This window comes from Vulpes vulpes, chromosome 13 (assembly GCF_048418805.1).
Source record: "Vulpes vulpes isolate BD-2025 chromosome 13, VulVul3, whole genome shotgun sequence".
Lineage (NCBI taxonomy): Eukaryota > Metazoa > Chordata > Mammalia > Carnivora > Canidae > Vulpes > Vulpes vulpes.
Window position 1 is genome coordinate 14,812,012 of NC_132792.1, and position 24,859 is coordinate 14,836,870.

A 24,859-nucleotide genomic window follows, 5' to 3' on the forward strand; every position below is an offset into this window, starting at 1 on the left:
GTGACAGATGTTAACTAGACTTCATGGTGATCACTTTGCAATATGTACAAATATGGAATCATTCTATTATACTCCTGAAACGAATATAATGTGGTATGTCAACTAGACTTCAATTAAAAGAAAAAGAAGAGGAGGGGCACCTGAGTAGCTCAGTCCTTTGAACATCCTTCTTGGTTTCAGCTCAGGTCATTATCTCAGAGTCCTGGGATTGAGCCTTGCACTCAGCAGGGAGTCTACTTGAGATTCTCTCTCTCTCTCCCCTTCTCCCTCTGCCATCTGCCCCTTCCCACCAACCCTGCTCAGTCTCTCTCTCCCTCTAAAATAAATAAATAAATAAATAAATAAATAAATAAATAAATAAATAAAAATACTTTTTTTTTTTTTAGAAAAAGAAAATGAAAACACAGCAAGAGACTTTGTGGGGGCAGCACTAGTCATAGAAAGGGCAATGGGAGGGAAATTCTGGTCTCAGGGCTTTTCCTAACTGGCTATGAAGCTTAAAGTAAGTCACTTCTGCCTCCAGGAAGCTCAGGGAGGTAAGGGAGGTGGTATTTGTCTTTCCCCAGCTAGCTCCTAGGGGGACTTCTGCATAGGAGACACCCCATGCCTTCCCTTAAGGCACTCTGAAGTCAATCTACCAAAAATTCCCTGTCTCTAGTCTTCAGTTCTGTGTTTGTAAAGTGAGGGCATTGAAATCAATCATCTGTAAGCCCCTTCTAAGCCCTAATATTTCAAGATTTTGAAAGGGACTTTTAAGGTTTAACTCAGCCTTAGGAGCTCTGGGAATCTTTTGAAATTGGTGCAAAATTTCACGTGTTTGTGTGCTTGTGTACAGGTGTGCATTTTTCCAGAGAGAGGTTTTGTAATGCTTTTATTCAATTCTAGGATGTTCCATGAGTGCAAAAGTATTAAGAAACAAATGAATACTTAATTATACTAATTCATTTCATCATGATAATCTAACAAGCATCTTACTGAGTATCTTTTATGTGTTTATATGAGCGCATATGAACAAGACACATTTTGGAGAAATGTTTAGTCAGTAAATCATCAACAAAGTTGTGTTGTTTCTCCTGGGATGTGCTGAATAGGGTTAATGTCAGAAATTCAAGGTTCTTGTCCTAACTCTGGTGCCTGGCTGTGACTCTGACTCCCAGTTTTCCAAGCGAGATATAGTTTTTATCACATACATCCTACTTACTCCTTATGGTTATTCATTCAGTTAATAAACAGATCGCATATGGCCCTCTATATCAGGCACTGTGCTAGGTACAAAGGATACAGCTACAAATGACATGACAACCTGCTCCTATGAAACAACAGACTAGTTGGTAAGCTACGGATTTGATTTTCCTGGGACACATATGCTACAGTAGGGTTGATAAGTGGGAAATGTATACATTATTCCCTTCAGATCAGAACCTAAGCAGGTGGCTTTGTTTCCCCTTCTTTTCTTCTTTAAATATTAAGTTGAGCCAAGTGAATCAGGAAGCATCTAGACAAACCACATATATATGATGCTTCCTGAATACAGAGAGATACCAGAAATGGTAACTATTTCTCTAAGATTGAGCAATGTGAGTTTTACAAATTGATCTCTGGGCTTTTGGAGATGTTCTGGGGCTGGTTTCCTGGAATTGAAAAGGATTGAAAACACGTGCTCAGACTTCTCACTCAAGATGATAGATTGAGCATGGAAAAAAATGGCCCTCATTTCAAAAGACATAGAAATAATAAAAAATACTTTATTATTTTTTAGAAGATTTTATTCATCTATTCATGAGAGACACAGATTGAGAGAGAGAGAGAGAGAGAGAGAGAGAGAGGTAGAGGGAGAGGCAGGCTCAGTGCAAGGAGCCTGATGTGGGATTCGATCCAGGGATTCCAGGATCACGCCCTGGGCCGAAGGCAGGTGCCATACTGCTGAGCCACCCAGGGATCCCCTAAAAAATACTTTAAAAATAGTCAAAATCACATAGAATTAATAAAAATAAAAATAAAATTATGTAACAGCATACTAGAATAAAAGAAATCTCAGCCACATCAGATACCAGCAGATAATAGAGGGTCAGCCTCAAAGTGTCAAGGATATGTGCCTTTGAACCTGGAGTTCTTTTTTTTAAGATTTTATTTATTTGAGAGAGAGAAAAAGAGGGTGTGTGTGTGTGTGTGTGTGTGTACGTGCGCGCATGCTCAAGAGTGGGCAAAGGGAAAAGCAGACTCCCCACTGAGCAGGGAGCCCCATGAGGTGCTGGATCCCAGGACCTTGGATCATGAACCGAGCCGAAGGCAGATGCTTAACCAACTGAGCCACCCAGGCACCCTGAATCTGGAATTCTTTATCTAGCCAAGTATATGTGGGGCATGGGGTAAATGGGGTAACAGTCTGTTTTACAAGCCTTTCAGGTGGTTCTGAGGCACACTAAAGTTTGAGAACCTACAAGCTTGAGCATTTTCTTTATAGGCATCCTGGAGAAACCTTCTCCATTTCGAACAACTTCCAGCTACCTCCTTTCTTCCTGCAAATATCTAGAACTCGACTTGCCTGATTTTGCCCACTTTAACCAACACCTGGTATTGGTTGTATAACAGGGACACTATTGGACACTATTTTAACCTAAAAGGATGCAATTACAGTGGGGTGGGGTTTTAGATACCCGTAAGGCAAGTTGGAGTGGGATGTGGTATTTGGGGAGCTGGGTGGCTTCCAATAGCCACCTTATTACATAGAGTGTTGCCTAATGGTGAAGCAGATCTGGTCCAGGGAAAGCAAGCCATCCTTGTCTGCCCTCGGCCTAGTACTCTGGGAGTGGGCGTTCCTCCGTCTGAGTGAGTCTACTTTTGTGTGTTTAATTACTTCTTTGCTCCAAGATAGAGCTTGAAATAGAGTTTGCAATAAACTGTTATGAAGGGGCTGAGACCCACCTGTTCTGTTTTTCAAAGGGTTTATTTTCAACTTCTCCAGTGCATGCCCCATGGAAGCTTTTTAGGAAAGATCTTTTCTCTCTGCTAATTCAAGTGTTAATTGTCTGGTTTTTCTAGGTCTGAGTCCAGGCTACTGATTAAAGGGCTTTCATCATTTTCTTTTTTTTTGTTTTCATCATTTTTAAAGTGTTTATTTTTCCCTTTGGGTAAAAGGAAAGAAAAACACGAGTTTCTATCAGTCACCAGTGGAGATGTGGTTGGAAGCTTTGCTTTTCAGTGAGATTTGTCTCCTTATGGTCCCATTATGGCCTCATTATGGCTCCAGGGCCGAAATAAGATGAGTGGGTAGAAGGTGGTGTGGAATCCTACAGCACCACTGAATAGTATATCTCTCAGACTTGGTCCCTGGCTAGAGATGACCTATTCATCTTTGGGTATCTAAAGCACAGAGGTGATTAGGAACTGCTTTTCGGATGGATGGATGGATGGATGGATGGATGAATGAATGAATGAATGGTTTTCTTTTCCATTTGAATTGGTTTCTATGTTTCCTGGCCCCTAAGGCAAAAAGGTCAATCTCTTGATATGTAGTTGCAAATCTTTGGACACTATTCTGCAGTGTATAGAGCAATTCTGTGCTCATAGATTTTGATGGAGATCCCCAGAGGCATGCAAGCTTGGGAGAAAAGTGCCTTCCAGCTACGCTCTTTGGATGAAGAACCCGAGTCTTGGGGACACATAAGGCCATACATTCAGGAAGTAATTGAATTGAGACCAAAAATCCATCTAGTTAAGCAGGTAATAGAGCAAATTTGTATCTTCAGCCATACTTGCTTAAAAGGCGAAATGCTATTTAAACAAAGCATAAGGTTAAATCACAATTTCAGTTTAGAGAAGGTATTTGGGGAGGAATAGGGAAATATAGTTTGTGTTTTGGGAGAATCCAGTACTTACAGTTGATTATGATTGAGAAGGGAAGAATAGGGAAACAGAAACTTCCTAAAAATTGCAACATGACCACTGGATAATCTAAGGTCATCCAGAGTAAACGTGGAACACATTTCTCATTTTCCTCATTGTTCTGCTCCAGTTGATCAGTGTATCTTTGCTTCTCAGAACATACCCCATCTGGGTGGAGGAGAAAATGATCAAAAGATCACACTTTAAAAACGGGTTTATTATTTACATTACTGGTTTTCTCTTTTTATTCCTATTGCTTTATTATAATTTAATTCTTTTTGTTTTCCTGATTCCCATGCTACTGATGGTTATTGCAGAAAGTTTGGAACAAATAGAAAACCATAAAGAACATAAAAATCACCCGTAGTCTCACCACACAGAGAGCAGTGTTGGTAAGGGGGTGTTGTATTTACATCCCAAATTTCACCCCTACTCCCATAGTAGTCCACTAACGACACCAGTCTTATCAGCCTGGGGGTTCTGCTAGAGCCACTGTAGGGAAAAACCCTCCTCTTCCTCTCTCCGCATGGTTGTTCCATTGTTGTTCCTCGTTAAGAGAGAACACATATGCTAAGGCTTGAGGAGGATATAACGTGACCAACTGTCCTGATTTGCCAGGGACTTCCAGGTTTTAGCATTAAAAATCCCACATGATGGCAATGCTTCAGTCCCAGTAGCAGAAAGGAAGATTACTGACTCATCCACCGGAGGGCTGGTGAGAGGCTGACACTCAGCCATTGCTCTTTTGGGCAAAGTTAATGTGTTCAAGTCACTGCTCATTCATGGCAGGGCTCTTGTGTCTTCTTGGATTTGTGCCCAGACACAGTAAGCCTCATGAGCTCATCATTCTCTGTCTTCCTTAGCAGAACCCAAAGCAAAAAAGCAAAGTGGTGGATAAGTTAGTCCTGTTCTGCTGGTCCATAGACCTTCCATGCAGGACAAGGGCAGGGCATGGTATACTAGAAGACTGAGTTAAGGGGACATTGCTGCCATTGATAAAGTTGATTCTCTGGTCTATGAATCCTTGCATCTACTGTCAACTGGTTATAGCCCAGAAGGGAGGCAAATGAGTAATTTTTTTTAAAAGATTTTATTTGTTATTGGGGGGGAGGGGGATGAGTTGTGGGGAGGAGCAGAGGGAGAGGGAGAAGCAGACTCCTCACTCAGCAGGGAGCTTGCCATGGGGCTTGATCTCAGGACCCTTAACTGACTGAGCCACCCAGGTGCCCCCACAAATGAGTAATTTATAGTCCCAATCTCCAACATACCAGTGCTTTGGCAGATGGATCCCTTTAAAGTAAGGAAAAGTCCAGGGTTTGGGTGTGAATGCGAGGATGGCCTTTAGCATAATTTGGTTCATTGTATTATTACCCACAGCTGGTATTCCTGAGTATGAACAGGGTGTGTTGGTCACTGTGAAATAGGAAATACAAGAAACATTTTTCTTTGTTGAGGAGGCCAAATGGAAAAGCAGTGAATTAGAATAATGATTTGTGATTCTTACAACCAGTTGGTGAATTTCCTGAGGGCAGGTGTGACTCAAGTTGGCAGCTCTGGCTCAGTGAAGGCTGAATCAAGGTCAGGCAAAGAAGAGGTCTCTAACTACACCCAGCCTTGGCAATTGTGAAGCAGGTTTATCAATCTTTACTGTCTTCATGTTCTACTTGCCCTTCTTTTGCATCTCTGATTCCACCATCCTTTCTTTACCCTACCATTTATCTAGACACCAGGCACCATCTTTTGAGGAGCTCCCTCATGTCTACTCCTACCATCAAAATTGACTCATTTCTGGCAGTTTCTTACAAAACTAAACATATCCTTACCATATGATTCAGCTATTGTGTCCTTTGGTATTTGCTCCTATCTGCACAAAAACCTACACGCGGAGGTTTACAGCATCTTTATTTGTAATGGCCAAAGCTTGGAGGCAACCAAGATGTCCTTCAGTTAGTGAACAGATAAATAAATTGTGGTACATCCAGATAATGGAATATATTTGGTGCTAAAAGGAAATGAGCTATTAAGCCATGAAAAGACAAGGAGGAGCCTTAAAAACATGTTACTATATGAATGGAAAGGCTGAAAAGGCTATATACTTTATAATTGCAGCCATATGATATTCTGGAAGAGGCAAAACCATGGAGACAGTAAAAAAAAAAAAATCAGTGGTTCTATGGGATGACTAGTGGAGCACAGAGGGTTTTTAGGGCAGTGAAGCTATTCCATATGATACTATAATGATGGAGACATGTCACTATATATTTGTCTAAACCTGTAGAACGTACAACACCAGGAACAATCCCTAATATAAACTATGGGTTCTGAGTGATAATGATATGTCAGCAAAGGTTCATTGGTTGTAATAAATGTGGTGGGAGTGTTGATAGGAGGGGTGGCTGTTCCTGTGTGAAGTCAGGGGTACATGAGAATTCCGTATTTCCCACTTGATTCTACTATGAACACAAAATTGCTCTTAAAAAAAAAAATAAAGTCTATAAAAAACAAGGAAAACTGACCTATCCTGCAGTTCCTTCCCTCAGGGTTGTGAGACAAAAGGCAAGGACAGATTGAACCTGCCCATCTGGGGAGGCTCAGGATCCTGACAGCTCCTTCTGCTTCTACCCATGGTTCCTACCCTCCTCAAAGAATAGTGGTGATTTCCCTGGATTCTGACTCCCACTCTAAACTTCTTCGACCCTCCTTCCTCTTTCTGGTCTCCCTATATTCCATATTCTCATCTCCTTTTCTCCCTGGGTACCCTTCAGATTCAGGATTCAGTTGGATGGTCTTCCTGACTTCAGTTTTGGTCCCTACCCGAGTTTCTACAAGTCTTTTTTTCCACCCCACACCTCCTGGCTTCTGCCCAAGCAGCAGGTGTCTTAGACCAGCAAAGTCAATAGCCCCTGCACCAGATAATCTGACAGAAGCCCATCTTTGGCAGCTTTCTCAGTGAGTCTGTCTTCAGAGCAGACAGCAAGAAAATTGCTTGGTTCCCAAGGCAACCATCCCTGGGTTCAGAGGAGGAAGCTGTTTAGGGACAGTGCAGTAGGCTTTGCAGGCAATTTCCTCCCACTGAAGATGTTGTGGGTTCAGAGACAGGTCCGGAAGGGATGTGAAGCCAGCCTCTGAGATGGAATAACAACTGGCATTTTCTTTGCCTTTCTACGATGCAGAAAGCAGTATCACCTCCCCTGTTCCTGTGTTCACACCAGAGCCATGTGGGAGGGACAGCATGGTCAGCCTCCTGGGGAAGAGGGGGAGACGGGCAAAAGAGCAGCACTTTTGAAGCCTGGAAGTTCAGGATTCAAATCCTGACTGAGCTCTTCTACACTAGTGGAGTAACCTCCGGCTCTGAGCCTCTCATCTCTAAATCAGGGAAAAACATCTTCATCTCAATTGGGTTAAGAAGATCAAATTACATACTGAGTCAATGCCTGCCCCCTCCAGCAGAGTGTGTGGCTCATTAAATAATAGCTCTTACTTCTATTTTTCAGAAAAATAAATTGAATCTTTAAGAGGTAAAGTCACTGTCCAAGGTCACATAAGGCAGTTGGCAGTTAAACTGGAATTCAAACCCTTGTCTACAAATGTCTTATATTCTTAAAAAAAGAAAGAAGGGAGGGAGGGAAGGAGGGAAGGAAGGAAGGAAGGAAGGAAGGAAGGAAGGAAGGAAGGAAGGAAGACATGTGAGTATTAAACTCCTGAAAGTAGCTATCAATATCCAAGAGATCATTATACAAGACCCAAACTACAAGTCTAGGTTTTAATATTCTTTATTGAGCGTTCACCGTGTACCAAGAATTTGACTTTATTTTTAAAAAGATTTTTATTTATTTATTCATGAGAGACACAGTGAAAGAGGTAGAGACACAGGCAAAGGAGAAGCAGCTCCCTGCGGGAGCCCGATACAGGACTCAATCCTGGGACCCTGGTCATGCCCTGAGCCAAAGGTAGATTCTCAACCACTGAGCTACCCAGGTGCCCAAGAATTTGACTTTCTGATCACATTTGACTTCATAGCTGGCCTACACTACTGACCCCATCTTAGATCTCACCAGGAAGGCAAGTGCTTGAATCTGGATTTCGGTCAGATTTCTGTGATGTCAATGCCTAGGCTTCTTCTTAATCATGGGGCTGTATGGTCCCCCCCACTCATGGGCCCAGGGTCTGGTCCTGGCAGGGCTTATGAGGCAAAGCAACAAAATGAGACTAAACATGGGAGGAGATAGAAACCTGGTCCAACGGTGGAGCTGAAGGCCAGGGGAAGTGGCAAGAGCTGCTTCGGAAGGATCTGGAATCTCTGGTTGACAAGATCCAGGTCTGGGGAGAGTGCCAAAGTATGGCTGTCAAGATTGGGGTCCTGTGGCTCAGGCCCCAGATGTGAGGAGGGTGGCTGGAGTTGAAGCCCCACCAGACACTGCTCCATGGTGCCATCTGCTCCTTGCTTCTGTCGGGCTGTTCAGGTTTCACTGTTGCCATCCTCCCTCTCTTGTTTTCAAGGAAGCAAGTGTTTCCCCACCCGGGGAACTGGGTGATCGGTAGCCACCTGTGTTTGCATATTCATTTGCAGAAGGAAGAACCTTGACAACACACAGGCTTTGGGGCCAGAGAAGACCAGATGGGAACTCTGATTCTATCACCACTGTCTAGCTGGGCCACTCTGTATAGTTTACCTAACATCTCTGAACATCTGTAAAATAGGATTAATGAGGGAAGGGGGGGTGGATGAAGACCGCACCAGTGGTACCACCATCATCCACTGCATCCCAGGACTTGAGTGTTGGTTTTGAAGGCTGAGGATGGAGTCATTGGTGCCAGGGTAAAGAGGCCTTGGAGACTGCCTGACACTGATTAAAGTACACAGTAGACAGAGCCAAACACCAGAATTCTGATGTATTAGTTTACAATGAAAAATAGATTTGTCACATGGACTGGAAGGCTCACATTTGATAGGATCAACAAGTCACTCGGAAAGCCAGATCTCCAACAAGAGATTACTGGAGGGAGTGCGAAGCAGAGAAAACAGACTTTGCACTAATGTAATAAATACATAATAAATAAATACTGTATGCCTGCTATGGGCTGAATCGTTTCCCCTAAAATTCGTATGTTGAAGTCCTAACCCCCAGGAACTGAGAGTGGGACTCTATTTGGAGACAGAGCCTTTAAAGAGGTAAGTAATTAAATTAACATGAGGCAAAAAAAAAAAAAAAATTAACATGAGGCCATTTGGGTGGCCCTCATCCAGTGTGACTTGTGTCCTTATAAGGAGATTTAGACACAGATGGACATAGAGGGAAGACCACATGAGGACACAGGGAGAAGATGGCCATCTGCAAGCCAAGGGGAGAGGCCTCAGAGGAAAACAGCCCCGCCAGCCTGCTGACATCTCGCTTTCAGAAGTCCAGCCTCTAGAACTGTGAGAAAACTACTTCCTGTTGTTCAGCCCCCCAGACCGTGGTATTTGTGGTAGAGCTGGAGCTGACTCATGCAATGCCAGACACTGGTGTAGAGACTGTGGGGGTGGGGTAGCATTTACCCTCCTGGAGCTGCCATTCCCACGAGGGAAACAAGCCCAAAGCAAGTAAGCCAGAGAGTCCCTCTGAGAAGAGACATGACTGAAGAGCTGAGACCAGAGAAATGAGAATGAACCAGGCATGGGGGAAGCCAGGAGACAAATATTCTAGGAAGACAGAGCTGCAAGGGCAAAGGCTGCGGGACCCTGGGCAAGGTCAAGGAACAGGAAATAAGCAGGGGAGCCCAAGCAGATGAGCAGGGGCATGAGGGGCCAGGGGAAGGTCTCCCAGGCTGCAGGGCCAGAGCATGCAGAGCTGCCACATGGACACCAATTGAGAGGGTTTTGCAGCAGTCAGGCCAGCCATGACAGTGGTAGAAGAATCGGAGAGGAGTAGAAGGGTGTGGAGTATTTTGGTGTCTACCCCATATTGACAGTCACTGATAAATGGAACTAGGTAGATATAGGAAAGAGTAGAATCAGTGACAGCTCTCAGGATTTTGGCAAATGTGTACATGGATTTATCTAGTTGAGGAACCTGGGAGATGGATGGATCTGAGGTTGGAAAACCAGGAAATCAAAGGTTCTGTGTGATATCTGTTAAGCACAGAAGTGACTGGGCTAGTGGGATCAGAGTCTGTGAAGTCCATGAACAAGTCTTCTCCCTGAAGAATTCTCTGGGTCCTCATATCCAGTTCAAACTAGCTTAATATAAAATATATTGGCTAAAATAACTGGGAAGCTCAGGGTTAGGTGTGTGCTTCAGGCATGGCTGGATCCAGCTTGCTTTTTTTTCTCCCTCTTTCTGTCTCTTCTCTGAGATGCCTTCTTCTAGAGCTGATTTTATCCTCAGGCAGGCACTTACCATAAATTTTCCTCCCTGTTACACAAATATAGTGAGGGGCTGTGATATTCCTAAGAATGACTCTTCTTCATTTGACATGGGTTCCATGAGCAACCCCGAATGACCCACTGAATCTCTGCACCCTTGGGCTTGAACACTTACGGGCTGAATCTGGGATATATATCTGAGGAAGGGAGGTAGCTATACCCACCTAAAAACACCTGGACTAAAAGTGGGAAAGACATAGTCCCCTAAAGCAAGTGATCCTGAGTGGATAAAAACAGCAATAGGTGACTATGACCATGTTACACCATGCCTTGGGTAAAGATTGACATTATTTTGTTTCATCCCAGGGATTCCCCCCCTATTTCTAAGCTTTAGCTGAAGCTGACCTGCTTCTCACACTGACCCGTTTCCTCCAGAGGATGATCTCATAGTATAGTTCTTGAAGGTCAGTTTTATTTCCCTTATTCCTGCTTTTTCTAGAAAGAGGGCTCGCTGTAGCTTCAGGGAACTGAGGTATATATAAATGAAGAATCTGGCTCAGTGCCAAGGCACACAGTAGGCTCTCCATAGAGGGCAATAATTATTATAATCATTTATTGGACAAGTGTCTACTGACCTCCTGTCACACGCAAGACAAGCCCTGGAAACCTGGGACCTCAGCTCGAGCCTCAGCTAGGGGTCAGTCATATGAGGCCTGTCTGGAAAATTGTGGCTCATACCTGCACAGAGTTCTTCCTAAGAGGACTTTGGAGCGGAGCCTTCTGGGAGAGAATTAATACTGGATGAGGAGAAACAGGCACCCTGAGCTTGGCCAACATCAAAACTCCAGTCCTCCGAGGAGAGGCTGGGTATGAGCGAAACCCACATGGGTTTGCATCTGTGCCCCACCCTCGGGAGGTAAAGTTGCTGCAGGGCTGAGACACCCGGAAGGCCTCTGGGACAGAGCAGCCCTTGGCCAGACCCTTCCTGAGCATCAGTCAGTGGGGGAGGGCACTGTGCCTCTCAGCTCTGGCTATCGTGAAAGGCATGGCAGCCCTGGGAATGGCAGTGGTTCCAGCTGAAAACACAGGTTGTAAGTCACTTTGATGAAAATCCATTCTCTGAAAGCTAATTTACTAAAAGCCAATTTGCCAAATGACCAAGTCACTGAATTCCTGAGTTTTTATGAAGTTTTAGTTTCTCTCTTATTCCTGCCCCGGCCCTGTCCTCTGCTTATATGTGAGTGGTACTGGTGGTGGGGACGGGGAGAGGGGTTGTTCATGAACGTGGGCCACCACAGTCTATATTTTTGTGGATTTCTGTGCCGACTCTTGCACCTGAATCTGACCTGTCCCTGCCTCTTGCCCTGCCCTTCCTCCACCATTTTGAATCAGATGGGTGTGTTTTCCCCTGTAGTTTTGGAGACATGTACCTTGCCAATCTCTACTAGTTAGGATTGCTACTGATTGCCAAGCAACAGAAAACCTAACAGGTTGGGGGTTGTTTTCTCCCATGTAGCAGGAAGTCTGAAGGGGAGCAGTGAGGCACTAAGGCTTCTTGATGCACTATCATTGCATTGGCCTTGGCTTCAGTCCTTATGTCTAGAGATGAGTGCCGTACCTCCAAGCATCACATCTATATTCCAAGAAGGAATCAGGGGATAGGATAAAGGGAAAAAGCTGTGCCACAGCTTTTGTCATGTAAAGCACAGCATTTCAAAAAGACCAGCCAGCAGACTCCTGGCTGTACTGGGAACAGAAAGAGAAGATGGTTTTAAAGCCAGATAGAATTTCTATGACACCTCAATTTCTGATCTGTGAATTGGGAATAATCATAGCCACATGTAGAATTACTACACATGGTGCTGGGAAAACTGGATATCCACATGCAAAGGAATGATGGTAATCCCTTACCTAACACCATATACAAAAGTTAACTGCACATGTAGCAGAGCCCTAAGTATAAGAGCTGCAACTATAAAACTCCCAGGAGAAAATTCAGTGGAAATCTTCAGGGCACTGGATATGATTGTGATTTCTTGGATATGACACCAAAGGCATGGGCAACAAAAGAAAAGCAAGGCAGGTTGGACTCATCAAATGTTAAAAATTGTTTAGCAAAGGATCCCATCAACAGAGTGAAAAGGCAAGCCACAGAATGAAAGAAACTATTGCAAGTCACATATCTGATAAAGGATTCACACTGAGAATGTATAGAGGATGTCTAAAACCCAACAACAACAAAAACCAAACAACCCAGCTTAAAAGCGAGCACAGAATGTGAACAGACATTTCTCCAAAGAAAATACACAAAGGACCAAATAAGCATGTGAAATGAGGTAGAAAAGCCAGAGGCACTCCAGTTTAGAAAGGCTCCATCTCTGCTGTTTCTCTGCTAGCCCCCATTTACTCATGTCCTGTATTTTACATCAGAGTAAACTCTAAGGGGGAGGCAAGAGAGTTAATCATTCTCTGAGTTTCTCCTAGATCCCCAAATACCTGATAACGTCTAAGAACCGGATCCCAAACATGTTCTGGGACATTTAGCTTTGAACAAACCTCGGTTGACACTGGCATCAACACCCACTACTTCAGTGATTTATAAAATAACACCTATTACTCACCCATCTCTCCCCTTTGATTGGGCCCTATCCTGGCTTCCGGGAAGAACACGTTCCCTGGACCCCTTTCCAACATAAACTCCTAAACCCAAGCAATGACGAGACTTGTTCTCTTTTCCTTTCTGAGTCTCCCAGACATTCTGTCTACTATTTGCTGTTATGCATGCTACTCTCTAAACTCTGCTTTCACTTTCTCTGGCTTGTGTTTGCTTTCTACCTCACGCAAAGCCACAGACCCTGTTGGCGGTCCCGCAAGACCCCACTCTGGGTCCTCACACTGGCCTCCCTGCATCAAAAAGATACTCAACATCACTAATCATTAAGGAAATGCAAATCAAAACTGTGAGATACCACTTCACACCCACTAGGTTGGCTTTTAGGAAGAAAAAAAGAAACAGAAAAGTAACAAGTACTGTTGAGGATATGGAGAAAGTAGAGCCTTTGCCCACAGCTGGTGGGAAGATAAAATGGTGCAGTCCTTATGGAAAGTGGTATGATAATTCCTCAAAAAAATTAAACATTGCATTACTATATGATCCAGCAATTCCATCACTGTGTCTATCTCTTCAAAAAAAAAATTGAAAGTAGGGTCTCAAAGAGGTCTCGAAGAGATATTTGTACACTCATTTATAGCAGCGATTGTTTGCAATAGTCAACAGGTGAAAGCAACCCGAGTGTCCATGAATGGGTAAACAAAAGGTGGTGCACACATCCAATGGGGTGTTATTCAGCCTCACAGAGGAAGGGAATCCTGGCACATGCTACAACACGGATGAGCCTTGCAGACGTTACTCTAAGTGAAACAAAAGGCACATACTGTATGATTCCACCCACATGAGGTACTTAGAGTTGTCAGATTCATAGAAAGTAGAATGGTGGTTGCTGGGGGTAGCAGAAGGGCATGGGAAGTTATCTGGTAAAGGGGACAGAGTTTTAGTTTTGCAAGATGAAAAATGTTCTGAAGATAGAGGATGGTGATTATTGTAGAACAAGGTGAATGTACTTAATGCCACAAAACTGTCCACTTAAAAATGGTTAAAATGGTAAATTTTAGGTTATGTGTGTTTCACTGATATTAAAAATAAAAAGTTTTTTTAAAAGCGAAATTTAAGAGACCTGAGGAAGCAAAATAGAGAACTTGCACCTGGAGATGCTCACTGCTTGATTTGGTTCTCAAATGCAGAGGCCTTGTCAGGGCATGAAATTCTCCCTGGGTTTCAGGTCCAGCCTGAAGGAAGATACGTCCTCACAAAGGGACTTGTGATGCCTGGTCCTTCACTGGCCAGAGGTGGAGAGATTCAGATAAGGGACTGGGAAAAAAAACAAAAAAACAAAAACATTGCCAATTCTGTAAGGTCCAGAAAAGCATCTCTGTCTCGATCAGGATTCGGTTCAGCGGCATAGAACGGTGAAAGCAACAACTACCACCCCCAAATAACTGTGGCTTTAGAACGATAGAGGTTAGTTTTGCTTTCATGTAGAAAAGTCTGGAGATAGTCCCTGTGGGAATGGTTTGGTGACTCCACAATCAGCAGGGATCTGTACCCCTTCTATCTTTCTGCCCTACTACCTATGGTAGCTTCCACTGTCAAGGTTGCCTCAAGATCCTAGATAACTGGTGGAGCCCCAGCCATCACATCTACAGTTCAGGTGGGATGAAGGAGGAAGAAAAGGCACAATGGGTTTGTCAGCTGAGTCAACTCCCTTTAGTGAGATTTCCTGTATGCTCTTCCCACCGAGCTATGCTCACATAGCCGAGGCTACTGCTAAGAGCAAGGCATGACATGCTGCTTGAGCTTAGCACATTGCTGCCCTCATACAGCTGGCCTTCGGTTACCAAAAAGGAAGCAGAAAATGGATATTTGGTATGCAGCTAGAAGTTTCTACCATGCTTGTTTCTTCACATCCCTAACCTCCAAATAAGTTCTATGCCTGACTTAGAAAGAGCTCAGTTAAATGTCTGCATCGTTTTCTGCATTGGGGGTGTGGGGATTCCCACCACAAGAAGCAGCAAGATGAGACAAGAACATGGAAAAGATCTGGGGTAGCACGAAGGAGAGCTGCCTTTATATTCTCTCACCATCAAACTCCGTGCTTTGAGTAAGCAGAAAAAGAGACTCCAACCTGCATCCATGATGTTGTGCAAAACACACTAGAAATATTTCAGGGGTTGTGGCTGAACCCCCGGGGCATGTTTGACCCTTCAAAAAATCATCAAAAAATTTTCTGACTAGGGTCAGGCTCACTCGCCTTGAGTTAATCATTAGGCAGCCTCTGTAGGAGAGCACAGTGCAGAGGGACAGGAGGGAGGTGGGGAGGCTTCGGAGTTTAGATCTGCTACAAAGGAGCTTGGTCATCTCTGAAGCCCCCGGAGCTGTTTCCTTGTCTGCCCAATGGGACCTTTGGGAGAGTGAGTGGGAAAGCAGATGTATTACTTTGTAATCTGTAAGAGCGCTCAGGGAACATTCGGTGTTTGTTACTCATGTAGTAAGTGATGATTCATTTGGATACTATGATATAGAAGAAAATACTGGACTTAAAAAAATGTTCCGCTCGTTTCATCTCCATTAGAGACCCACCAGCCACCACTCTGCACGCCCAAACTCCCACAATCCTACAAGATGAACATCATCTTCATCTTATACATAGGAGATTCAGAGTTGTTGAGCAACTCGGCCAAGGTCACACAGCTAATGTCTGTGCTCTGGCTTCTATGGCACTATCTCAGCCTCCAAAGCCCATTTTCTTTCTCCTGGTGAGATTCAGAGAAAAATAGGATGCTCTTTTCTCAAATGGCCCTTCATAAATGAGGAAGAGCAGAGACACATGTTATCTCTTGATTTGGGAGGAGCTAGTGCTGCCTTCAAGGAAAGCTGAACTTCAGAGGCCGGTCTAGAAACTCCTAGGGCAGACGTGGAGGAGGAACTGGGAGTCTTTCCCCTACCAGCTCTGAAGCCCTTCATCCATCCACCATGCTTGAGAGGATTTTAATGAGTCAGGGAGGGATGGAGCACAGCCCTTCCTTTTCCCTGAGACACTTGTCACTTGAGAGGCTAAACAACAAATGGAAACATCTTGTTCCAGAGAGAATAGTGTCTGCGGAGCCTCCTTCTTTCATGTACCATAATTAGTAATCATCCCAGCTTTCAAAGCTCTGCTGAAATGGCTTCCAAATTGGGCCGAATCACAATGCCTGGGTGATGCTCATGTGGTAGCCAAAATAAGGCCTCCCACTCCCAAAACAAAGTTCACGTCCTCATCCCCAGAGCCTGGGAATATGTTACTTTACAAGGCAAAACCACTTTGCAGATGTGGTTAAGGACCTTGAGATGGGGGATAGATTTTCCTGGATTGCCTGGGTGAGTCCAGTGTAATCTCATGCATCTTTAAAAGCTAGAACCTTGGGCCGCCTGGATGGTGCAGTGGTTGAGCACATGTGCCTTTCGCTCAGGACGTGATCCTGGAGTGCTGGGATCGAGTCCCATATCCGGCTTCCTGTAGGGAGCCTGCTTCTCCCTCTGCCTGTGCCTCTGCCTCTCTCTTTCTGTGTCTCTCATGAATAAATAAATAAAATCTAAAAAAAAACCCAAAACAAAACAAAAGCAAGCTATAGTCAGAGGGGCCTGGGACTACAGGAGAGAGACTGATCTAACAGAGATGTAACATTGAAGGTGGAAGAAGGAGCCACGAGCCAAGGAGTGCAGACAGCCTCTAGAAGCGGGAGGAGGCGAGGAAACAGATGCAACCCCCCAACCCCCGCAAAGCCTCCAGGAGGGAAGGCAGCTCTGATTTTTTTGTTCAGTGATCCGTTCTGAACTTCTGACTGATAGAACTGTATGATGCATTCAATCCATGGAGTTTGTTATAATTGGTTACAGCAGCAATAGGAAACAAGGACACTCAGGAGTATTCCTGGCTGAGAAGTGTCTTAGCCTATGTGCGAGAACATTCCTAAAGCATAGGTCTGATCCTCTTCCCTCACTTCCCATATCCAATTAGACTCCACATTCTGTTGATTCTACCCATAGAAATGATGCCTGTGCCCCTAGGGGCAATCCTTTTGAGAACTGGCTTCATGCCAGGCACATGTGAGACAGTCTTCACATACCTTTCCTGCAAACTTCATGGTTCTTGTCAAATAGTGGTGATTCCTTTGTATTAGGTGAGAAATTAGGACTCAGAGTGAACTGCCCAGATAGAAATGGTGCATCTAGTATTCAAACTTCCTTGTCCTCTCTGGCAGGCACCTGGGTGGTAGACAGATTCTCACCAACATACTAGAGAATCTGGCTTTTCCTCTCTGGCCCCTTGGACTTATCTCTGGCACGGGTTCTTGCCTTCCTCCAGGGTTTTGGCCACTGCTTCCTAAGACATCCCCCTCACCCCTGGATCTCATCCTGATGAATCCATCCAATGCATCATATATGGAATAACTTCTCTAATATGCAGACCTGTTCTTGAGACTTCTCTGCCCAAACCCTCCTTGGGGACCCCACTTTGTGCTACATAAAGTTCAGCTTCTTAGCACGGCATTCAAAGTCCCTCACAATTTGGCTCTGAGGTCAACCCATCCCTTCAAACTCTCTACAGAACAGATCCACCAAATTAACATGTTAATTTTGCACCAGAATATGCCATGGACTTTTCATCACTGTATATACAAATGCCATCATGATAGACAAGGATGTGAAGTTATCTGCTTCAGGTCACACAGCTTGTATGAAGCTGAGTCAATACTAGACTTCAAATTCCCTAGTAGACCACCCTAGAGCTTTAAAGAGGTAATCTTTGATCCCTCCACTTCCCTCCTCTGACCTCATTACTGAGTGAAAACAGCTATCCTGTCTTGTAGGAAAGACTAGAGTACCTCCAATCTGCACTTCATATGAAAAAAAAAAATCCAATCATGTCTCTCCACTGCTTAAAAATCCTTTGCCACCCATTGCTTTTAAAACAAAGACCCAGACTCTTAAGGATGTGACCTTACATGACTTTACAGCTCCACCACTGCACCCTCTGTCTCTTACTATAAGATCCACCCTCTTTCAGACTCCTTCCTGTGCCTCACTGTCTGACACCTCGGGGCCTTTGCATGTGCTATCTTCTCTGTCAGGACTGCTCTTCTTCTCCATCTTCCTTATCCTTCTCCCTCCAGCCATTCCTTCCCCAGGAAGTCCCCCTGACTGCCAAACTGAATGTGGGCCCTCCATGAGATGCTCTTTCTATTCCTAACACTTTCCTCAGTCAGTAATTATCTATGTATGTGATTATTTGATCAATGTCTTCTCTCCACGAAACTCTACGCTCCACTACAGCAGGGATTTACTTTATATGATTGTGTACTTTTGTGTAGCCAGTGTTGATCACAGCACCAGGAATGAGGATAATTCCTCATAATTATCAATAATTATCCTTTGGATGAATAAATACCAATGACCCCAGCTGTGAAGTCAATCCCTTGATTTCCAGTTATGTGTGTTCTAAGGGAAAGAGCAAGGAAGTTACCAAATGTTTTAACTACTGGAGACATGGAATTGGATATCTTCCTCTGGGTTGTTTGTTTGGTGATGGTGGTGTTGCTGGTATTGACTTTGTTTTGCTTAGTTTGGAGGAAAGGATTCAAATATTGTAAAATAATAATAATAACAAAATAAAACTGCTCTGAAACAGATTTAAGCTGGAAGAAAAACTCTAACCTGTCAATGAACAAATTTAATATTTTTCAAGAACATGAGTAGGGGCTCACAGCAACTTCTTGGGAAATGGGTTTTTGCTTTTTAATTTAAAAAAGTTTTTAATCTGTATTATCTTTAGGGACAAGACTGCAAAATTAGGCCCAGAACATTATTTTATTTATTTTTTTACATGCAGGACGGACCATAAGTGATAACCTATGTATAGAACACCAGACATAGCTGATTCCAAAATTATCCTTGCTTGCCACTTCTTCTCACACATTTCGTATGATGCCATCTGATCTGAAAGTGTTTCAAATACTTCTGCTAAAGGCTTTTCAGCATTCGGACATCTTTTGGAACCAAAGCAAAGTTGATGAATTCTATTTAACTTTGAAGGATTTTCAATTTTTAGCTTTTTATTTTGCGGATTTGAACAATATGCATTATTTTGTCAAAATTTATCATTTTACTATTCAGAATCCAGCAGAAAGTATAATACCTTATTTCTAATTCTATCCTAAAATAAGAGTGTTCATCTCCTCTTAAATGACACCACAGATGTATGTTGTCCTTTTTCTTAAACCTCATGCATGAAACACATTTCTTACTCAGTGCCCTTCTTGGATGCCCCGTAAATAAATGTAAAAACCATACCTTGAGGAGCTACCAGAATGTAAAATCCATGGAGAAGGGGCTAGGTTTGTCTTATCTCTGCTGCATCTCCACTGCCCAACACATAAGAGACACTCGATAAAAATTTTTAAATGAACATATTCTATGCTTATTAAATTCTTACATTAAAAGTAACATTTATTTTAGAAGTTTTAGGAAAAACAAGAAAAAAAAAGATACTGCTACCTAGAGATAATCACTATTAACATTTTGGCATATCCCCCCAGGCTTTACCTATGCATGTATACATATTTTCTTTTTATATCATACTGTACATAGTTTTCTAGCACGTATTTTTTTACTTACAGTGTACTCAATGTATACATTTCATGCCATCAAGTGATTTTGACTCCACCATTACTGGTGCCTGTGTTATTCTACAGCAAGAATAAGCATAGTTTATGTAACTAATCCTGCTAGGAACGTGGCCAATGCCAAAAAATGCTCTATTTTTCATCACTTCAGGAAAATAGGGCATTATAGTTACGAGGCAGTGAGTACCTAGGACCAGAATTCAATGAACAACACTGAGTCTAAAATCACACAGAACATGCTTCAATCTTATTTTGATCAGCAAGAAACATTCTACAATGACTTTCCATGTGGAAGTAAATATCCTTCATTTTAGAGGAGTTATATATGTGCAAGATGATCTAAAGAAAGCCGTTGCCCAGGTGCTTCTGGTGTTGAGGAGGGAACCCCAATCCAGTCTCCTCAATACTGCCCAATGGCCCCTCATGTTTGAAAGAACAAATGGTTGCCATATTTATTTATGTATGAGACTACACACTTCAATTCTTTTGTTTCCTTATTTTGACTGAGAACACCAGCCCTCACTTCCACTCTCTGCTTTAGATGGGGAGGAGGATCTAGATAGTGTACTTTGAAATCAAAGGTTTTCACAAAAAAAACTTGACCCCGTCCGACAAGTACATAGGTTATTATTTCTGGGACTGCTTTTACATTAATTTGTGCTTAAGAGTTATGATAGTACCTACTACATACAGTGGTAAGGCTAAGTGCTGAATTGTCCTAAGGATGGTGGTCATTCATAGCATGGGAACACCATATTTGGTGGGGCTTACATATCTGGGTAAAGAGAGTTCCTACTGATATCATGGGGGACCCCCCCAATACACACATACACAAATTATATTTCATATTTATAAAATTCCCACTTGGGAATTATATTAATGAGCATAAATCCAAATGGATTTCTCCAGAACTCATTACTATTATTGAACATGTTCTATAAGTGGTGACTTTAATGGAAAACCAACAAAAAGACATATTTTAGGTGATAAAAGTTTCCTTCAAACCAGTTTCATAGCCTGAATAAGTGAGTGTGTTCTCTATACTGTAAGGCTTAAACAAGGTTAAGATATATGGGGCAGGAAAAAAAAAAAAGATATATGGGGCAGGTTGAATGTCTAGCAATTTGCTAAAATGTTTTCAGTTTATTTGCTGTACAAATTTTATTTAAAAGAAAGTGCTTCCAATAAATCTCAGACCAAGAATTAGACCTCTCAGAATAAAACCGATTACATAAAGAAAACAGTCACCTAAGTCAATTTGAGGTCACCATTGATTACTCTGAGGCAAAGGAGTCATCATTTCATGCTGTCCATGGGTGAAAACATGGCTTAAGGCTTTTTAGTTTGAAAGGTGGTGGCAGGGTTTGGGGCAAGTTGGTGAGGCTCATTTCCCATTTCCTCCAAGAAGGGTTGCTCTGTCCTTAGAGGGGCTGGTTCTTCAGCCTTTTGGGCTCATCCCCTTAGGACCCAGCACAGTGCCTGCACATAGCACATGCTCTTAAATATTTAGAGATGAGGAAGAAGAGAGGATAAGTGGAACAGGAGGGGCTGGGTCCTCTATGATTCTCTAGGAGCCCACGACGATCTTTCGGCTGATGGCTCCGGGCAAGGTATAGATGAAGAGGACCAGGAAGATGATGAGGATGATCAGAATGAAACCAATGATGATGTATTTTTTGTAGTTCTTCCAGATGAGGTGGTACAGGCACTTGAAGGGGCTCACGAACCAGGAGAAGGAGGTATCTGGGCGGCTACAAGGGAAGCAAGAGAAAATCAGGAAAGGAACCATGATTCAACCTTTGGGATTCTTCAGACCTCAGGAAATATTTCTATTCCCTCTTTCTAGAGGCCCATAAGGGGATGCCTGGGAATGGGAGAAGTCCATATTGCCTTGAAGCAAAAACGATCCAACATTTTGGGTGATGATTCCTACACCATTTTAAAGCTTGGTCTGGAGGAGGGCAAGAGTCTGACTGCTCTATGTTAGTCCAACCCCGACCACCTCAAGCCTCACTTCTTCCATGAGTTCGTTCTTGACCATCTTGCCCATAAAGATCCCCCTCCTACCAAGTTCCTTTTTTTAAAATTTTTATTTATTTATGATAGTCACTCCTTCCAAGTTCCTATCTCATCTATCACTTGACGTTAGCTCCCTTTTGAACCTAACATGCTGGTCTTCCATATTCCGTTAACTGTTTTACGAGTCTGTGTTCTCCCTAAACAGATTGGAAGCTCTTAGAAGGTAGAACTTGTATCTTACAAGTTCTTCGGTGTTCTTCAAAGTGTTGTAGTTGTTTTTTAAGTAGGCTCACATTGTAGGAGCTTAATGAATAATTTTGAAATAATGAATAAGTAAGTATCCATTATGTTCCTTTTTTTTTAAGGTTCTTTATTTATTTATTCATGAGAGACACAGAGAGAGAGGCAGAGACAAAGGCAGAGGGAGAAGCAGGCCCCCTGTGGGGAGCCCGATGTGGGACTGGATCCTAGGACACCGGGATCATGGCCTGTGCTGAAGGCAGACACTTAACCACTGAGCCACCCAGGTGTCCCTCCATTATGTTTCTAACACTAGATGAAAAGTAGGTAGAGAAGGGACCACTCATCTTGAGACATTTGGGATCTCAGGAAGGATAAGACCAACACAATTTGAAAGAGTATTTTGTACACATACTTCATATCCACATATATTTACTTTTTAATTGATATATAACCATAGATTAAACTAATTTGGGCAACCCTTTCTTCTAGTAATTCTACTTCTGGGAATTTATTTTAAAGTAATAACTTCTAGGGACACTTGGGTGGCTCAGAGGTTAAGTGTCTGCCTTTGGCTCAGGGAGTGATCCTGGAGACCCGGGATGGAGTCCCACATCGAGCTCTCTGCATGGAGCCTGCTTCTCCCTCTGCCTATGTCTCTGCCTCTCTCTCTGTGTCAATCATGAATAAATAAATAAAATCATAAATAAATAAATAAATAAATAAATAAATAACTTATAAAAGGGAAATATTTTCATTATATTGCAATAATGGAAAAAGGTAGAAGTAAGTTAAATATCCAATTCTAGTGAGGTGACCAAGTCAATTCTGGGCACCAAGTCTATGGAATATTCCACAGGCATTAAAAAAATCCTAATTATGACCACTGTGGCAACAAAACAAAACTTTGCAGCACAGGATAAATGAAACATTAAGATAATCCTGTATGCATGATACAAAAACAAGTAGAAAATAATTCACGTGGAATTCATATTCACATAAAAAAAAGTAGAAAAAATATACAAAATTATTCTAGAAATGCTCATGTGGCAGTATTACAGAAAAGTACTCCCTCCATTTTCCAAACAGTCTATATTGTTTTGAGAAGATTTCTCAATTCTAGCAACAAAAAGCTACCTGGATTGGAATATACCTGTTAGCTGCCTCCTTGTGACTCAGTTCTCCCAGAGGGGCCCTCTAGACAAATAACCTGTCCTCTGCTACGGCGACTACAAAGGGCCTTTCCCATGCTTTTACCCACAACCCCACTCACTTGGGCTTGGCCAGGGGCTCTGGCTCTTTCCGGGCTTTTCCAACAGGATTTTTCTCCGCTTCTTCTGCTGTCACTAAGTGGAACTCGGCTTCAACCTTGCCCTGTACAAAGACAAAAGTTTCCGTTTCTAAGTCATGAAGACCTGCTGGGAGCAATGCTAACCTTCTAGAAGTGTACAGTGTGGGGGAATGCCAGGGAGTATTTTGGCTATCCTGCTGCTTTATTTTGAGAAAAACTGTTACCTTTTTGGTTCTGGGAGAAGCCATTTTTTATGACCAATTGTAAAAGCTCTGAAATGATGTTGCTGTTGAGTTTTCTGAAGGAAGAGGTCTCATACATAGACACACATGTCCTTGGTTGCCTGTGCTATTTTGTCTGTACTCGTTCAATCAAAACCTGATTATATAGAAACTCAATAGCAATTAAAAAAGGTACTAATTACCTGAGTGATAGAACCCTTTTGAATCTGCTACAGTCTTTTTTCTCTGCCAATGATTCTCCAGAGGAAATTGGTGGGTGGGGCCCTACATTTGCCAAATGGCTTTTCTGTCACCCTTCTTTGTTTCTGTTGTCTCCACAAATTGCTTCAAAATTATTCTTCTATTCTTGCACTTCCTCTTTCCTTCTCCTTCAATAAGCAGTAGCCCCTCTGGTTTGAAAATGGTGTCATGTGCTTCTTCAGAGTGCTGTGCCAGTTATTAGCACTGATGTAAGCCTTGGGGTTTCAAAGGGGGAGACAGGACCACTGCAAAAGGTAAGGGTTGCTGTTTCTTGTTCATTCACTCATTCACTACTTTTGGAGACCCCCTGTATGCTGGGTACTATTCTAGATCCTGGGGACTTAATGATTAAGAAAAATGGGATCCTTGATCTCCTGGAGCTCCAGTTCTTGGTGAAGAAGGCCCTCTCTCTGCTTATTTGGTTTTATGGATTGAGATTCGAGGTAATAGGAGAGGGATAGAACCGGTGGAGGACTAGAGCATCACGGAAGTATTTTAGACTGATGATTGTCATTAAAGCTTGTCTTTTAAAATTACATGTGGATGGGGCATAATCTGATTTCCTATCCTGGTGAAAAGATGAAAGGTTCTGATGAACCAATGGGCCTGTGTTAACTTATCCATTCATGCCCCAAAAGCTAGGACTTCTTAACAAGAGGATGGTTGCTGGCAACCATGAAAATGTAATTATGGGAGAAAGTGAAAAAGAGCAGTGTATCTGGGGTGTGGTTGAAGCCAGAGAATAGACACAGTGGCATGGTTGTCTGAATTAGTAAAGAAATACAGTGGGCTTATTACTACAATGCAGTGAAGTCATGAGTTCAAATCTAGAGAGTCCCATCCATTCTTTAGACTACAATTCTGGCCCAATTAAGAATGCATTACATGTCCTATGGTCTAGAAACATTCTTTTAAAATATATATATATATATATATATATATATATATATATATTCTCTTATTTCTATTTTATCCATACACAAATATACACACACATATTTTTAAAGAAATGTATATATATATATATATATATATATATATATACACACACATATATACATGTATATATATATATATATATATATAGTCTCTTATTCCTATTGACAAATCTTGGCCCTATGGGTAATGACTTACATATATAAGTATTCAGTAAATATTTGGAAATCAGGAAAGAAGGAATATAAAGCTGTTGTCCACTCCATTCCACCTCTACCAACAGTGGAGTCACAGTACTATAACTCTAACTGTAACTGCAATATTTATTGAATTCCTGCTTTGCCTACGTTCCTTCAATTGACCTATCAATAAATCATA

At 42.5% G+C, this 24,859-nt stretch overlaps 1 protein-coding gene and 1 long non-coding RNA gene across 6 annotated transcripts in view; one reads left to right on the forward strand and one right to left on the reverse strand.

Annotated features, from left to right (window-relative positions):
- The window catches only part of LOC140595133 (uncharacterized), a 170,151-nt gene that overhangs the window by 96,705 nt on the left and 48,587 nt on the right, over positions 1-24,859 (forward strand). The gene's annotated exons all lie outside the window — the stretch shown is intronic.
- The window catches only part of FER1L6 (fer-1 like family member 6), a 156,442-nt gene continuing 150,905 nt past the window's right edge, over positions 19,323-24,859 (reverse strand). For all 3 annotated transcript variants that reach the window (XM_072733968.1, XM_072733969.1, XM_072733970.1), the window contains 2 exons: positions 23,046-23,146; positions 19,323-21,264 (listed from right to left, as the gene is read on the reverse strand). In XM_072733968.1, coding sequence (XP_072590069.1) covers positions 21,081-21,264; positions 23,046-23,146 — 285 coding nt within the window. In that variant the 3' untranslated portion in view covers positions 19,323-21,080. The remainder of the gene's footprint in view (positions 21,265-23,045; positions 23,147-24,859) is intronic.